Source organism: Eucyclogobius newberryi, unplaced genomic scaffold (genome assembly GCF_026437365.1).
Source record: "Eucyclogobius newberryi isolate DKJ021-1_F unplaced genomic scaffold, fEucNew1.0.hap1 SCAF_16, whole genome shotgun sequence".
NCBI lineage: Eukaryota > Metazoa > Chordata > Actinopteri > Gobiiformes > Gobiidae > Eucyclogobius > Eucyclogobius newberryi.
Genome location: NW_027315790.1, coordinates 35,189,359 through 35,206,781, shown reverse-complemented (window position 1 = coordinate 35,206,781; position 17,423 = coordinate 35,189,359). Strand labels below are relative to the sequence as shown.

The window sequence follows — 17,423 nt, the reverse complement described above, 5'->3', positions numbered from 1 at the left end:
AGGCTCCGAGGAAACGCATGGGACTTTACCGTAATGTCTGGAGAAGACGAGGCTCCGAGGAAACGCATGGGACTTTACCGTAATGTCTGGAGAAGACGAGGCTCCGAGGAAACGCATGGGACTCTACCGTAATGTCTGGAGAAGACGAGGCTCCGAGGAAACGCATGGGACTTTACCGTAATGTCTGGAGAAGACGAGGCTCCGAGGAAACGCATGGGACTCTACCGTAATGTCTGGAGAAGACGAGACTCCGAGGAAACGCATGGGACTCTACCGTAATGTCTGGAGAAGACGAGACTCCGAGGAAACGCATGGGACTTTACCGTAATGTCTGGAGAAGACGAGGCTCCGAGGAAACGCATGGGACTCTACCGTAATGTCTGGAGAAGACGAGGCTCCGAGGAAACGCATGAGACTCTACCGTAATGTCTGGAGAAGACGAGACTCCGAGGAAACGCATGAGACTCTACCGTAATGTCTGGAGAAGACGAGGCTCCGAGGAAACGCATGGGACTCTACCGTAATGTCTGGAGAAGACGAGACTCCGAGGAAACGCATGAGACTCTACCGTAATGTCTGGAGAAGACGAGGCTCCGAGGAAACGCATGGGACTTTACCGTAATGTCTGGAGAAGACGAGGCTCCGAGGAAACGCATGGGACTCTACCGTAATGTCTGGAGAAGACGAGGCTCCGAGGAAACGCATGGGACTTTACCGTAATGTCTGGAGAAGACGAGGCTCCGAGGAAACGCATGGGACTTTACCGTAATGTCTGGAGAAGACGAGGCTCCGAGGAAACGCATGGGACTCTACCGTAATGTCTGGAGAAGACGAGACTCCGAGGAAACGCATGGGACTTTACCGTAATGTCTGGAGAAGACGAGGCTCCGAGGAAACGCATGGGACTCTACCGTAATGTCTGGAGAAGACGAGGCTCCGAGGAAACGCATGAGACTCTACCGTAATGTCTGGAGAAGACGAGACTCCGAGGAAACGCATGAGACTCTACCGTAATGTCTGGAGAAGACGAGGCTCCGAGGAAACGCATGGGACTTTACCGTAATGTCTGGAGAAGACGAGGCTCCGAGGAAACGCATGGGACTTTACCGTAATGTCTGGAGAAGACGAGGCTCCGAGGAAACGCATGGGACTCTACCGTAATGTCTGGAGAAGACGAGGCTCCGAGGAAACGCATGGGACTTTACCGTAATGTCTGGAGAAGACGAGGCTCCGAGGAAACGCATGGGACTCTACCGTAATGTCTGGAGAAGACGAGACTCCGAGGAAACGCATGGGACTCTACCGTAATGTCTGGAGAAGACGAGGCTCCGAGGAAACGCATGGGACTTTACCGTAATGTCTGGAGAAGACGAGAAGGGACATTTCAACACGGACTAATCTTGAATTCAATTATGTACGGTTAAAATTACACCTAAATGAAACATAAAATCAACAGAAGCATTTTGATAAATTTATTTATTTGCGCTTTTTTCTATGAAGGTTATTTTGTGTTTTTATTAAAGGTGGAATGGACGATTTTTTTCAGCAAATTTTTTATCATATTTCCTTGTAGCGTGGATAAATCATTAGTCCTGCCACGTATCAATCATAAAACGCACCTGTCGCTCACCTGCAGCTGCGTGTGGTTCGTCCCCACGTTTCCGCGTGCCTAAGCGCATGGATCTATCATAATATAGTTCCCTCAGTGTACGGGGCAAAATGAAGACGAGAAAGACAGTTCGAGCTGACGCAGAAGTGGACAGAAATCTACGGGAGACGAGCGATGTGATCCGTCGCGCTAATAAACAAACGCACGTGTGTGTTGTATCAGTCCACACGGGGGAGTGGCATGTGCACGGGGGAGTGGCATGTGCACGGGGGAGTGGCATGTGCACGGGGGAGTGGCATGTGCACGGGGGAGTGGCATGTGCACGGGGGAGTGGCATGAGCACGGGGGAGTGGCATGTGCACAGGGGGGGTGGCATGTGCACGGGGGGGGTGGCATGTGCACGGGGGAGTGGCATGTGTACGGGGGAGTGGCATGAGCACGGGGGAGGGGCATGTGCACGGGGGAGTGGCATGTGTACGGGGGAGTGGCATGAGCACGGGGGAGTGGCATGTGTACGGGGGAGTGGCATGTGTACGGGGGAGTGGCATGAGCACGGGGGAGTGGCATGAGCACGGGGGAGTGGCATGTGCACGGGGAGTGGCATGAGCACGGGGGAGGGGCATGTGCACGGGGGAGTGGCATGTGCACGGGGGAGTGGCATGAGCACGGGGGAGGGGCATGTGCACGGGGAGTGGCATGTGCACGGGGAGTGGCATGAGCACGGGGGAGGGGCATATGCACGGGGGAGTGGCATGTGCACGGGGGAGTGGCATGTGCACGGGGGAGTGGCATGTGCACGGGGGAGTGGCATGAGCACGGGGGAGTGGCATGTGTACGGGGGAGTGGCATGTGCACGGGGGAGTGGCATGTGCACGGGGGAGTGGCATGAGCACGGGGGAGGGGCATATGCACGGGGGAGTGGCATGTGCACGGGGGAGTGGCATGTGCACGGGGGAGTGGCATGTGCACGGGGGAGTGGCATGAGCACGGGGGAGTGGCATGTGCACAGGGGAGTGGCATGAGCACGGGGGAGGGGCATGTGTACGGGGGAGTGGCATGAGCACGGGGGAGGGGCATGTGCACGGGGGAGTGGCATGTGCACGGGGGAGTGGCATGAGCACGGGGGAGTGGCATGTGTACGGGGGAGTGGCATGTGCACGGGGGAGTGGCATGTGCACGGGGAGTGGCATGTGCACGGGGGAGTGGCATGAGCACGGGGGAGTGGCATGAGCACGGGGGAGTGGCATGTGCACGGGGAGTGGCATGAGCACGGGGGAGGGGCATATGCACGGGGGAGTGGCATGTGCACGGGGGAGTGGCATGAGCACGGGGGAGGGGCATGTGCACGGGGAGTGGCATGAGCACGGGGGAGTGGCATGTGCACGGGGGAGGGGCATATGCACGGGGGAGTGGCATGTGCACGGGGGAGTGGCATGAGCACGGGGGAGGGGCATGTGCACGGGGGAGTGGCATGTGCACGGGGGAGTGGCATGAGCACGGGGGAGGGGCATGAGCACGGGGGAGGGGCATGTGCACGGGGGAGTGGCAGGTTCGTTTTGGAACGTGACCCCCGCAATAAACGAGGGTTCACTGTATAAATACGATAAAACATTTCTTTTAATTCGATGTGAAAAAAAAAAGAAATTCGATGTCAAGAAAAATTCAATTTGATGTAAAAAAATAAATAAATTTGATGTAAAAAAATATACGATTAAACCAAAAAATCTATGTTAAAAAATGAAATTTGATATAAAAATAATAAATAAATACGATGTCAAATGAATTCAATGTAAAAAAACAAACAAATCGGAATGAAAACATAAAATCACCTTCATAGAAAATGCGCTTGCGCGTTTACACGTGTTCTCGCGGTGTTTGCGCGCGAGCCCCGGTAATGTCCCGGCATGCCGCGCGGCAGAAGGTGACAGCGGACTCCAAAATGGCGGCCGCGTATCTCACTCACCAACAGAAAGTCCTGCGGCTTTACAAGAAGTCCCTGCGTCACCTGGAGTCCTGGTGCATCTTCAGGTACACGGCACGGACGCGGAGCAGACGCGGAGCGGACGCGTTTGTGAGAAGAGTCAAAGGAAGAGTTTTAATCGCGTTTGTGTCGCGCCGCGGCTAAGCTAACAGCTAGCTCACAGGTCAAACACACAAACAAACAGGGCTTAACCAGGGCTAAACCAGGGCTTAACCAGGACTAGACCAGGACTAGACCAGGACTTGACCAGGACTTGACCAGGACTAGACCAGGACTTGACCAGGACTAGACCAGGACTTGACCAGGACTAGACCAGGACTTGACCAGGACTAGACCAGGACTAGACCAGGACTTGACCAGGACTACACCAGGACTTAACCAGGACTTAACCAGGGCTAAACCAGGTCTAGACCAGGTCTAGAGCAGGACTAAACCAGGTATAAACAAATGCTTCGAGTCGTTTTAATGATGTTTAAACGTGTTTTTCGGTTCTGTTCACATCAGTTTAAAAGTTCTTGGATTCCAGCGGCGCTGCAAATAAATGTCAGCATTTCTATTTTTAGATTTTCTGTGTAAAATGTGCATCTGTTTGTTTCTTTTAGAGGCGCACATGCTTGTTTCCATGGAGATGTTATTGCTTCTTCTGCTAAACATGTCCGTGACTCGCCTCTCCGTAGATCTGACCCGTAACACAGCAAATACACATTTCCAATTACACTGCAAATAACAATCTTTTGTCTAATCGACGGTCAAACAACGCATTTCAACCAAATAAATGTGTGTTTTCTTGATGAAAATAAGAAACGGGGTATTATTTTTTGACGTTTTGGTTTAATAATCTGACGGTCTGTATTTTAGAGTCTGTTTAATCCTGACAAACATTAACTTTAGAGAAATACAACTATAATTAAAACGAGTAGATGAATAATCAGACGATTAATCGACCTCCACCAGAAAAGTCACATCTTTGGTGTCACAAATATATTTTCCATTTGAATAACCTAATCTTAAATAATATGTGGAGTATAATTGTGGCATATTTATTTTATTTAATCGTAAGAAGTCCTTTTCCCCCCAAATTGTATGTATTTATTCTATTATATTACAGCGTTGAACAAGTTGTTTTAGACTTTTAAACTGACTCGTCGTCCTTTTGTGCGTCGTCAGGTCGTGAAAATAGAGACTGTTTAAACATTTAAAAGTATCAAATCAGTATGAAGGTTATTTTGTGTTTGTATTCTAATTTTTTTCTTTTTACATTGAATTTATTTGACATAGAATTTCCTTTTTTTTTCCATCGAATAAAAAAAAAAAAATTACACCAAATTTAATTCGATGTAAAAAATTAATAAATTCGATGTCAAATTAATTTGGTGTAAAAAAATCGTAATAAAAGGACAAAATAACCTTCATACCAAAGATCATGACTTTGATTCAGTAAAAAAGCTTCATCAACTTTTTTTTTAAACTGTTGCCAATGTACGAAGGTTTTTTGTGTTTTTATTACTTTTTTTATTTTTATATAGAATTTATTTACTTACATCGAATCTAGTAAAAATATGAATTGTAAATCAATACGATTACATATTTTTAAATACGATGTCAAAAAAAATAGATTTTTTTTTTAATAGAAACACAAAATAACCTTCATAAGGCGGCCCCAAATAAATTGTCTGTTTGGTGTAACCCGACCCACCATTTTTCAAGTGGGTAGGAAGGTAATTGTTTTTTTTTTTTTTTACTTTAAAGCATAAAAAATTCCGAATTTGTATATAGAATTTAAGGATAATTTGCCTATGAAATTAAGTTAATATTATCATTTAATAAAAGAGATGCTACCATAAATGTACAAAACAAAAAAATGAATAAGTCCAGCCAATAAACTATTTTTGTACAGGACAAATAATTAAATTTTTTGGCCATTTTCATGTCGTAGAATTGTTAACGTTTTCTCTTTTCGCTCGCTTCGTGCGGACTGACACACTGAACACACATGTTGCCGTCGCTATTTTTAAAATTCTGCCAGTGACACGCAGTGACCGCCAGGGGTCAGTGACCGCCAGGGGTCAGTGACCGCCAGGGGTCAGGCTTCAACAGACTTGACTTGAACGTTCTCCGCTCGTGTTAAGTTTCACTTTCATTTCTTTTTTGGCTACGTAATATTTTTAGCGAGTTCCAGTGATACAAAATTATTCAACATGGCGGTTTTTTTTTGAAAAAAACGGTCGGTGAGTCGGCGAAATATAAGAAAAATAAAAGAATTTGGCATCATTTTGACAAAATGCTGATTTTTTTTTTTTCAGTCGGCTATAATTTTGACGGCTCGGTCGGGTTACGGCAAACAGACATATTATTTTGCTCTGCCTAAATCAGATTATTGTAGCGTCGAGAAGGCCAGAACTCATGGTTAAATGTGGTTTAATGTTTCCTTTTCCGTGTCATTCCACCTGCGTCAGCGCTCGGCAAGAACAACATCAAAACAATGACATTTTGTCCGTAAATTCATCGTATTTCTAGCTCATTACATTAGTACAATATTTCACCACACATTTGTCACTTAAACATTTCAAATCGTTAATGAATACAGTCGTTTTAACCTCGTTCCCGTGGCGACTGTAGCTCGATCCTTGAGTTTCACCGTGTTTTGTCCGCGTTTTCACCGTTTATCGTTGTTCAATTTACTTTGCGTCTTTTCCTCAGTGTCAAGTAGACTTCCGTTTTACGACCGCTTCCGGTTACACAGGAAGTTACCAGAATAAAAGCGAAACCTTACAGAACCGTCAGTCCGGTCAGATCGTCCCAGTCCGGTCAGATCGTCCCAGTCCGGTCAGATCGTCCCAATCCGGTCAGATCGTCCCAGTCCGGTCAGATCGTCCCAGTCCGGTCAGATCGTCCCAGTCCGGTCAGATCGTCCCAGTCCGGTCAGATCGTCCCAGTCCGGTCAGATCGTCCCAGTCCGGTCAGATCGTCCCAATCCGGTCAGATCGTCCCAGTCCGGTCAGAATCAAACACAATTGAAGTTGTAATTAAGAGCTATATGAAGAATATAAAGGGTATATGATGTTTAGAATGTGTTTGCAGAGGCTAAAGTTCAAACAGCTTGTGTTAAAGGCACTCGTGTTTCCTCAGGGACAAGTATCGCTTCTACGCCTGCTTAATGCGCGCTCGCTTCGACGACAACAAAGACGAGAAGGATTTGGTGAAGGCCACGATGCTCCTGAAGGCCGGCGAGGAGGAGTTCTGGGCCAATCAGCATCCGCAGCCGTACCTGTTCCCCGACTCGCCCGGAGGAACGTCCTACGAGCGATACGAGTGCTACAAGGTGAGCAGAACCGTCAGTGCGGTCAGGTCGTCCCAGTGCGGTCAGATCGTCCCAGTGCGGTCAGATCGTCCCAGTGCGGTCAGATCGTCCCAGTGCGGTCAGATCGTCCCAGTGCGGTCAGATCGTCCCAGTGCGGTCAGATCGTCCCAGTGCGGTCAGGTCGTCCCAGTGCGGTCAGATCGTCCCAGTGCGGTCAGATCGTCCCAGTGCGGTCAGATCGTCCCAGTGCGGTCAGGTCGTCCCAGTGCGGTCAGATCGTCCCAGTGCGGTCAGGTCGTCCCAGTGCGGTCATGTCGTCCCAGTGCGGTCATGTCGTCCCAGTGCGGTCATGTCGTCCCAGTGCGGTCATGTCGTCCCAGTGCGGTCAGGTCGTCCCAGTGCGGTCATGTCGTCCCAGTGCGGTCATGTCGTCCCAGTGCGGTCAGGTCGTCCCAGTGCGGTCAGGTCGTCCCAGTGCGGTCAGGTCGTCCCAGTGCGGTCATGTCGTCCCAGTGCGGTCATGTCGTCCCAGTGCGGTCAGGTCGTCCCAGTGCGGTCAGGTCGTCCCAGTGCGGTCAGGTCGTCCCAGTGCGGTCAGGTCGTCCCAGTGCGGTCAGGTCGTCCCAGTGCGGTCAGGTCGTCCCAGTGCGGTCATGTCGTCCCAGTGCGGTCAGGTCGTCCCAGTGCGGTCAGGTCGTCCCAGTGCGGTCAGGTCGTCCCAGTGCGGTCAGGTCGTCCCAGTGCGGTCAGGTCGTCCCAGTGCGGTCATGTCGTCCCAGTGCGGTCAGGTCGTCCCAGTGCGGTCAGGTCGTCCCAGTGCGGTCAGGTCGTCCCAGTGCGGTCAGGTCGTCCCAGTGCGTTCAGGTCGTCCCAGTGCGGTCATGTCGTCCCAGTGCGGTCAGGTCGTCCCAGTGCGGTCATGTCGTCCCAGTGCGGTCAGGTCGTCCCAGTGCGGTCAGGTCGTCCCAGTGCGGTCAGGTCGTCCCAGTGCGGTCAGGTCGTCCCAGTGCGGTCAGGTCGTCCCAGTGCGGTCAGGTCGTCCCAGTGCGGTCAGGTCGTCCCAGTGCGGTCATGTCGTCCCAGTGCGGTCATGTCGTCCCAGTGCGGTCATGTCGTCCCAGTGCGGTCATGTCGTCCCAGTGCGGTCAGATCGGGGGAGTGGCATGTGCACGGGGGAGTGGCATGTGCACGGGGGGAGTGGCATGTGCACGGGGGGAGTGGCATGTGCACGGGGGAGTGGCATGTGCACGGGGGAGTGGCACGTGCACGGGGGAGTGGCACGTGCACGGGGGAGTGGCACGTGCACGGGGGGAGTGGCACGTGCACGGGGGAGTGGCACGTGCACGGGGGGAGTGGCACGTGCACGGGGGGAGTGGCACGTGCACGGGGGAGTGGCACGTGCACGGGGGGAGTGGCACGTGCACGGGGGGAGTGGCACGTGCACGGGGGGAGTGGCACGTGCACGGGGGGAGTGGCACGTGCACGGGGGGAGTGGCACGTGCACGGGGGAGTGGCACGTGCTCGGGGGGAGTGGCACGTGCTCGGGGGGAGTGGCACGTGCTCGGGGGGAGTGGCACGTGCTCGGGGGGAGTGGCACGTGCTCGGGGGGAGTGGCACGTGCACGGGGGGAGTGGCACGTGCACGGGGGGAGTGGCACGTGCACGGGGGGAGTGGCACGTGCACGGGGGAGTGGCACGTGCTCGGGGGGAGTGGCACGTGCTCGGGGGGAGTGGCACGTGCTCGGGGGGAGTGGCACGTGCTCGGGGGGAGTGGCACGTGCTCGGGGGGAGTGGCACGTGCTCGGGGGGAGTGGCACGTGCTCGGGGGGAGTGGCACGTGCTCGGGGGGAGTGGCACGTGCTCGGGGGGAGTGGCACGTGCTCGGGGGAGTGGCACGTGCTCGGGGGGAGTGGCACGTGCTCGGGGGGAGTGGCACGTGCTCGGGGGGAGTGGCACGTGCTCGGGGGGAGTGCACTTCGGCCTGAGTTCTCAAATCACCGAAAAATCGTCCATAAAGCCTTTAATAAAAAGGATCCCGCCCTCGCACTCGAAAATGCCCGTCCACATTACAAAATACGGGAAGACGGGCCCCTGGCTAAAGGCCTGCATGTGTGTGTGTGTCGTGTGTGTGTCTCATGTGTCTCATGTGTCTCAGGTTCCTGAGTGGGTCCTGGAGCACTGGCATCCGTCAGAGAAGGCCATGTATCCAGATTACTTCTCCAAACGAGAGCAGTGGAAGCAGCTGCGTCTGCAGAGCTGGGACCGAGAGGTGAGAACCACTGACCCTCCCTTGACCCGACCCTCGACCCTCCCCTGACCTGACCCGACCCTCCCCTGACCCGCCGCCTCAACTGACCCGACCCTCCCCTGACCCGACGCCTCCCCTGACCCGACGCCTCCCCTGACCCGACGCCTCCCCTGACCCGACGCCTCCCATGACCCTCGACCCTCCCCTGACCCTCCTCTGATCCTCTGACCCTCCCCTGACCCTTCCTCTGACCCTTGTGGTTGTTTGTGGTGCTGCAGGTGGTTCAGCTGGAGGCCGAGACCCCGGCCACAGGGCCCAGGACTGAGGCGCTCCCTCCGGCCCGTAAAGAGGGCGACCTCCCCCCACTGTGGTGGCAGTTTGTGACCCGCCCCCGCGAGCGCCCCACATGAGGTCACAGCGCCCCCTGCAGGTCACAGCGCCCCCTGCAGGTCACGGCGCCCCCTGCAGGTCACGGCGCCCCCTGCAGGTGTTTGTGAATCCATGTAATTAAACCTTTATGTTTCAATAAAGACTATATGATAAAAAGACCTGGAGTTTATTTATTAAAGAAAGTACTGAAGTAAAAGTACTGAGTACTGAAGTAAAAGTACTGAAGTAAAAGTACTCTTGCTATGACGCGTCTCAAACTCTTAAAGTTCAGAGTTCATCATCATTGATCCAGACGAGTCGAGTTCACGTTTGTATTTTAGAGGTAAATAAAGTCATTCTGTCCTGTGATTGGTTCATCCAGCTGTCACTCAGAGCCTGAACTCCCCCAGTGTCCTCCGAGGCCCCCTGAAGGCTGCCCGGGGCATTGCACCACACATTGATTACCAGAAGTATTTATTAAATAAACTGCAGCTGCATTGAGCCTCTGAACACAGTCCTCTGTCCCCCCCTGGGGTCTCTGTTTTCTCCCCCTGGGGTCTCTGTTTTCTCCCCCTGGGGTCTCTGTTTTCTCCCCCTGGGGTCTCTGTTTTCTCCCCCTGGGGTCTCTGTTTTCTCCACCTGGGGTCTCTGTTTTCTCCCCCTGGGGTCTCTGTTTTCTCCCCCTGGGGAGTCTCTTGTGTCGCAGCACACAAAAAAACACATTTCTTTACAGTGTTTATATTTCCATGTTTATTTGTTGGAACAGCCGTAAATACAGTGAGAAGCGAGTCATAAATATATTTAAATATAATAAATATATAATTAAAAATAAATTGAATAGAAATAGAAACATTCAAACAGACTGTCCGTCCTGGTTCCGTCCTGGTTCCGTCCTGGTCCGTCCTGGTTCCGTCCCGGTCCGTCCTGGTTCAAGGTGACCTGTGAGGTCTGAAGTCCAGAGGCCGGATCATCATAGAACTGGACTTGAGCGAGTAAAAGTCTGAGTCGGTCCAGGAAAACCAGACCAGACCATCTGGACCGAGGAGGTTCTGGGCCCTGAGGGAGTACAGCCCGCCCTGAGGATCAGAACCAGACCAGAGAGAGACCAGGGTTAGACCCGGTTCAGACCTGGTATGGACCGGGTTCAGACCGGGTTCAGACCGGGTTCAGACCGGGTTCAGCCCTGGTTCAGACCGGGTTCAGACCGGGTTCAGACCGGGTTCAGACCTGGTTCAGACCTGGTTCAGACCTGGTAGTAGACTCCGTTGAGGTTGGCCTGGAAGCACTGCCTGAACCACCAGCCGCTGTGACACACTTCTGCACAAAGATCTCCAGAGTCCGGAGTCCCAAAGTCCTGACCGTCGTGGTACCAACCGAACGAGTCCGAGATGGAGCCAGAGAAGCCGGACACGTGCAGACGGAACCGGGCCAGCTCGTCCTCGATCCTGCGCCACAGACAAGGGTTAGTCCTGCTTTAGTCCTGGTTTAGTCCTGGTTTAGACCTGGTTTAGACCTGGTTTAGACCTGGTTTAGACCTGCTTTAGTCCTGGTTTAGTCCTGGTTTAGACCTGGTTTAGTCCTGGTTTAGTCCTGCTTTAGTCCTGGTTTAGTCCTGGTTTAGAACTGGTTTAGACCTGGTTTAGACCTGGTTTAGTCCTGGTTTAGTCCTGGTTTAGACCTGGTTTAGTCCTGGTTTAGTCCTGGTTTAGTCCTGGTTTAGTCCTGGTTTAGTCCTGCTTTAGTCCTGGTTTAGTCCTGCTTTAGTCCTGCTTTAGTCCTGCTTTAGTCCTGCTTTAGTCCTGGTTTAGACCTGGTTTAGTCCTGGTTTAGTCCTGGTTTAGTCCTGCTTTAGTCCTGCTTTAGTCCTGCTTTAGTCCTGGTGTAGTCCTGGTTTAGTCCTGCTTTAGTCCTGCTTTAGTCCTGGTTTAGTCCTGCTTTAGTCCTGGTTTAGTCCTGCTTTAGTCCTGGTTTAGTCCTGGTTTAGTCCTGGTTTAGTCCTGCTTTAGTCCTGCTTTAGTCCTGCTTTAGTCCTGCTTTAGTCCTGGTTTAGTCCTGGTTTAGTCCTGCTTTAGTCCTGCTTTAGTCCTGGTTTAGTCCTGGTTTAGTCCTGCTTTAGTCCTGCTTTAGTCCTGGTCTGACCTGAAGTCCCGGTACAGGACCTGGTGCTGCTGGTGGCTCCAGTCCTTCAGGTGGACCCTGAGGCTGCAGTGTCTCTTTGTGACCAGCAGATGGAGCGGTGAGTTTCCGAGCCAGAACTCTGACCTGAGATCTCCAAACCCGACTCGATACTCGTCCCAACCGCGATTAAAGCTGATCGAGCCGTCACGACGCCGCTGGAACACGGTCCAGCCTCCGCCTGCAAGACCGGGGTCAGACCGTACCCGGGGTCAGACCATACCCAGGGTCAGACCGGGGTCAGACCGTACCCGGGGTCAGACCATACCCGAGGTCAGACCATACCCGGGGTCAGACTGGGGTCATACCGTACCCGGGGTCATACCGTACCCGGGGTCATACCGTACCCGGGGTCAGACCGTACCCAGGGTCAGACTGGGGTCAGACCGTAGCCCGGGGTCAGACAATACCCGGGGTCAAACCGGGGTCAGACCGTACCCGGGGTCAGACCGTACCCGGGGTCAGACTGTACCCGGGGTCAGACCGGGGTCATACCGTACCCAGGGTCAGACCGGGGTCATACCGGGGTCAGACCGTACCCGGGGTCAGACCGTACCCGAGGTCAGACAATACCCGGGGTCAAACCGGGGTCAGACCGTACCCAGGGTCAGACCGTACCCGGGGTCAGACTGTACCCGGGGTCAGACCGGGGTCATACCGGGGTCAGACCGTACCCGGGGTTAGACCGTACCCGAGGTCAGACCATACCCGGGGTCAGACCAGGGTTAGATGGGGTTTAGACTATCTAACACTGAGGCCAGCGCTTATTTTCAGGCTGAACGCTAACTCTGAGCCTAATGCTAACTCTGTGGCTAACGCTAACTCTGAGGCTAAATGCTAACTCTGAGCCTAACGCTAACTCTGAGGCTAAATGCTAACTCTGAGCCTAACGCTAACTCTGAGGCTAAATGCTAACTCTGAGGCTAAATGCTAACTCTGAGCCTAACGCTAACTCTGAGGCTAAATGCTAACTCTGAGCCTAACGCTAACTCTGAGGCTAAATGCTATCTCCGAGGCTAACTATAACGCTCTCATTGACGATAACAAACCCTGGGACTATTATGATGCAAACCTGGCTCTCACCATCGGTCTCCATGTCGCAGTAAACAGGAAGTGACACGCCGGGCGCCAGGATGATGGAGTAGATTCCGGAGCGATGGACGCCATTTTGGATCAGAGAGGCGCAATCAGAGGGACAAGAAGAGCCCACAGGGGGCGCTGAGAAGAGACACGTGTTAGACCGGGTTTGGACCTGGTTTAGACCTGGTTTGGACCGGGTTTGGACCTGGTTTAGACCTGGTTTGGACCTGGTTTAGACCTGGTTTGGACCGGGTTTGGACCTGGTTTAGACCTGGTTTGGACCGGGTTTGGACCTGGTTTGGACCGGGTTTAGACCGGGTTTAGACCTGGTTTAGACCGGATTTGGACCGGGTTTAGACCGGGTTTGGACTGGGTTTAGACCGGGTTTAGACCTGGTTTAGACCGGGTTTGGACCGGGTTTGGACCGGGTTTAGACCTGGTTTAGACCTGGTTCGGACCGGGTTTGGACCTGGTTTGGACCGGGTTTGGACCGGGTTTAGACCTGGTTTAGACCGGGTTTGGACCTGGTTTGGACCGGGTTTAAGCCGGGTTTAGACCTGGTTTAGACCGGGTTTGGACCGGGTTTAGACCTGGTTCTGACCGGGTTTGGACCGGGTTTAGACCTGGTTCGGACCGGGTTTGGACCTGGTTTGGACCGGGTTTGGACCGGGTTTAGACCTGGTTTAGACCGGGTTTGGACCGGGTTTGGACCGGGTTTAGACCTGGTTCGGACCGGGTTTGGACCTGGTTTGGACCGGGTTTGGACCGGGTTTAGACCTGGTTCGGACCGGGTTTGGACCTGGTTTGGACCGGGTTTAAGCCGGGTTTAGACCTGGTTTAGACCGGGTTTGGACCGGGTTTAGACCTGGTTTGAACCGGGTTTGGACCGGGTTTAGACCTGGTTCTGACCGGGTTTGGACCGGGTTTAGACCTGGTTCGGACCGGGTTTGGACCTGGTTTGGACCGGGTTTAGACCTGGTTCTGACCGGGTTTGGACCGGGTTTGGACCGGGTTTAAGCCGGGTTTAGACCTGGTTTAGACCGGATTTGGACCGGGTTTAGACCTGGTTTGAACCGGGTTTGGACCTGGTTTGGACCGGGTTTAGACCTGGTTTAGACCGGGTTTGGACCTGGTTTGGACCGGGTCTAAGCCGGGTTTAGACCTGGTTTAGACCGGGTTTGGACCGGGTTTGAACCGGGTTTGGACCGGGTTTAGACTGGGTTTAGACTGGTTTTAGACCTGGTTTGGACCTGGTTTGGACCGGGTTTGGACCGGGTTTAGACCGGGTTTAGACCGGGTTTGGACCGGGTTTGGACCTGGTTTAGACCTGGTTTAGACCGGGTTTGGACCGGGTTTAAACCGGGTTCAGACCGGGTTCAGACCGGGTTTAGACCGGGTTTGGACCGGGTTTAGTCTATATTTGGTTCTAAAGTTTGGATGTGAGCTCATGTTGGGGCCTCTACCTGGTCTTGCAGTGCCTCTCATGGCCAGAGGGGGCGCTGCTCTCGGGTCACACCGGGTACAGGACGTCCTCAGGGTCTTGCTCAGGTTCTGGACCTGGCTCTGGATCTCGTGCACGAGCGACGCGTGAACGAGAAGCAGCATCGACACCTCAGAGTGACGAGACTCCAGCGCCCGCAAGCGACCAATCACAGACGAGTTCAGAGTCACCTGACGTTCAGACTGTCAGAGGCACAGAACCAGGTCAGAACCAGCACTTCCCCCTCCCCAGACGCCTCCTCCCCTGTGTCTCCAGCTCTACCCTCTCCCCAGACGCCTCCTCCCCTGTGTCTCCAGCTCTCCCCTCTCCCCAGACGCTTCCTCCCCTGTCTCCAGCACTTCCCCCTCCCCAGACACCTCCTCCCCTGTGTCTCCAGCTCTCCCCTCTCCCCAGACACCTCCTCCCCTGTGTCTCCAGCTCTCCCCTCTCCCCAGACGCCTCCTCCCCTGTGTCTCCAGCACTTCCCCCTCCCCAGACACCTCCTCCCCTGTGTCTCCAGCTCTCCCCTCTCCCCAGACGCTTCCTCCCCTGTGTCTCCAGCTCTCCCCTCTCCTCAGACGCCTCCTCCCCTGTGTCTCCAGCTCTCCCCTCTCCCCAGACGCTTCCTCACCTCCAGCTCTTTCACTCGTCTCTGATGTTCTCTCACGTCTCGCTTCATTTCGCTCATCGCGTCCTGAACCTGCTCCAGGTGCTTCCTGTCGCTCGACCAATCAGACGCCTGGGCGTGGCAGCGGAACAGGTCTGGGCAGCGTTCCTGTGGCGACGCCCCGGATGCGGCGGCGAGGGTGGCGTGGATCCGGCAGCGTCCGTCGGGAGTCGTTTCGCCGCTGAAGTCGACGCAGAGCGACGAGTTCTCTGAAGAAACAGGTTAAAGTGAATGCTCAGACTCCGCCCACACAAACGAGCCGGGAAAGTGGGCAGGGTTACAGGTGTGTGCCGGACTCCGCCCCCGCAGGTGTATGCCAGACTCCGCCTGCGCAGGTATGTGCCTGACTCCGCCCCCGCAGGTGTATGCCGGACTCCGCCCCCGCAGGTGTATGCCGGACTCCGCCCCCGCAGGTGTGTGCCAGACTCCGCCCCCGCATGTATGTGCCTGACTCCGCCCCCGCAGGTGTGTGCCGGACTCCGCCCCCGCAGGTGTGTGCCTGACTCCGTCCCCGCAGGTGTGTGCCGGACTCCGCCCCCGCAGGTGTGTGCCTGACTCCGCCCCCGCAGGTGTGTGCCAGACTCCGCCCCCGCATGTATGTGCCTGACTCCGCCCCCGCAGGTGTGTGCCGGACTCCGCCCCCGCAGGTGTGTGCCTGACTCCGTCCCCGCAGGTGTGTGCCGGACTCCGCCCCCGCAGGTGTGTGCCGGACTCCGCCCCCGCAGGTGTGTGCCGGACTCCGCCCCCGCAGGTGTGTGCCTGACTCCGCCCCCGCAGGTGTGTGCCTGACTCCGCCCCCGCAGGTGTGTGCCGGACTCCGCCCCCGCAGGTGTGTGCCGGACTCCGCCCCCGCAGGTGTGTGCCTGACTCCGCCCCCGCAGGTGTGTGCCGGACTCCGCCCCCGCAGGTGTGTGACGTCACAGATGCAGTGACAGAGTTTCACCACCAGAGGAGAGTGAAAAAGTTTGCATTGCATTTGTGTGAAATGTTTAGAATTAAAATGAATAAAAAGTGATATTTCTGCTCTTTTAACACAATTAATTCTCTGAGATTTACTTCCAGATTATGTCATAAAAGATAATTAACTTAACAACATGTGACTCTGTTTGTGACCTTCATAAAGCTGCAAATTAACAACACAATTTACACTGAAACGAACGGGAAAAGAAGAGAAGATGTGAATTTAGCAAATAACATTTGATTTAGTGTAAATTTTAAGTCCTGGTTTAGACCTGGTTTAGACCTGGTTTAGACCTGGTTTAGACCTGGTTTAGTCCTGGTTTAGACCTGGTTTAGACCTGGTTTAGACCTGGTTTAGACCTGGTTTAGTCCTGGTTTAGTCCTGGTTTAGACCTGGTTTAGTCCTGGTTTAGACCTGGTTTAGACCTGGTTTAGACCTGGTTTAGACCTGGTTTAGACCTGGTTTAGTCCTGGTTTAGACCTGGTTTAGACCTGGTTTAGACCTGGTTTAGACCTGGTTTAGTCCTGGTTTAGTCCTGGTTTAGACCTGGTTTAGTCCTGGTTTAGACCTGGTTTAGACCTGGTTTAGACCTGGTTTAGTCCTGGTTCAGATCTTTGTTAATTGTTTCTTTGGTCTTACGGGGCTTTGAGTAGATTTGCTGCTCCTCCACGTCTCAGACTCACCGTGTTGACCCTGGTCCTGGTCCCGGTCCCGGTCCTGGTCCTGGTCCTGGTCCTGGTCCTGGTCCTGGTCCTGGTCCTGGTCCTGGTCCTGGTCCATGTTGGAGACCTCCCAGTTCTCTGTGTCGGAGCTGGAGCTCAGGTGAAGATGGTCCTGGTCGTGGTCCAAGTCTGGTCTCTCGTCAAAACTACAGACCAGAATGAGTCCAGAGACCAACAAGATCCAGACAAGACCAAACTGATCCATCCTGCTGGTTTAGTCCTGGTTTAGTCCTGGTTTAGTCCTGGTTTAGACCTGGTTTAGTCCTGGTTTAGTCCTGGTTTAGTCCTGGTTTAGACCTGGTTTAGTCCTGGTTCAGACCTGGTTCAGACCTGGTTCAGACCTGGTTTAGACCTGGTTTAGACCTGGTTCAGACCTGGTTTAGACCTGGTTTAGTCCTGGTTCAGACCTGGTTCAGACCTGGTTCAGACCTGGTTTAGACCTGGTTTAGACCTGGTTCAGACCTGGTTTAGACCTGGTTTAGTCCTGGTTCAGACCTGGTTCAGACCTGGTTTGGATCTGGTTCTTTCGCTGACTGCAGATGATTATAATTTGGATTAAAACTGGATTAGATCAGACTCAGTGGGAGGAGCAACAATGACTTTATAAAAACTTTATATAAAATAATATATTCAAAAGATTTATTATTAGTGCAATAAAACAATCACTAGAAAAATGCATAAAAATAGGTAAATAATGAATTTACCTCAAAGTCTGTTCTAACGCGTTTTGTGTCACGTGGGTTTGTCTCCTCCTGCTGGTGACGCGGGAGAATGCGTCTGTCACCGGAAGTGAAAGTAAAAGCTCAGACGCACGCGCTGCTTCAGGTTTGA

General features: G+C 53.6%; 2 protein-coding genes across 3 annotated transcripts; one reads left to right on the top strand and one right to left on the bottom strand.

Annotated features, from left to right (window-relative positions):
* The first annotated feature begins 3,496 nt into the window (after nt 1-3,496).
* ndufb9 (NADH:ubiquinone oxidoreductase subunit B9) lies at nt 3,497-9,684 on the top strand. Its single transcript, XM_072447218.1, has 4 exons — nt 3,497-3,637; nt 6,720-6,912; nt 9,046-9,159; nt 9,417-9,684. Exons 1-4 carry the CDS (start codon nt 3,504-3,506, stop codon nt 9,546-9,548), a joined length of 573 nt encoding a protein of 190 aa, XP_072303319.1. The 5' UTR covers nt 3,497-3,503; the 3' UTR covers nt 9,549-9,684.
* Nucleotides 9,685-10,410: 726 nt separating this feature from the next.
* LOC140362240 (angiopoietin-2-like) lies at nt 10,411-15,151 on the bottom strand. 2 transcript variants are annotated; one of them, XM_072448335.1, is made up of 6 exons: nt 14,874-15,151; nt 14,226-14,445; nt 12,766-12,900; nt 11,647-11,863; nt 10,757-10,952; nt 10,411-10,583 (listed from the first exon to the last, which is right to left on the bottom strand). In XM_072448335.1, the coding sequence occupies exons 1-6, from the start codon at nt 14,928-14,930 to the stop codon at nt 10,437-10,439; spliced, it is 972 nt and encodes a 323-aa protein (XP_072304436.1). In that variant the 5' UTR covers nt 14,931-15,151; the 3' UTR covers nt 10,411-10,436. The 2 variants fall into 2 exon arrangements, with proteins under 2 accessions (XP_072304436.1, XP_072304437.1); XM_072448336.1 differs by lacking the exon at nt 14,874-15,151 and adding an exon at nt 14,659-14,839 and having other exon boundaries at nt 14,226-14,501.
* Nucleotides 15,152-17,423: the final 2,272 nt, after the last annotated feature.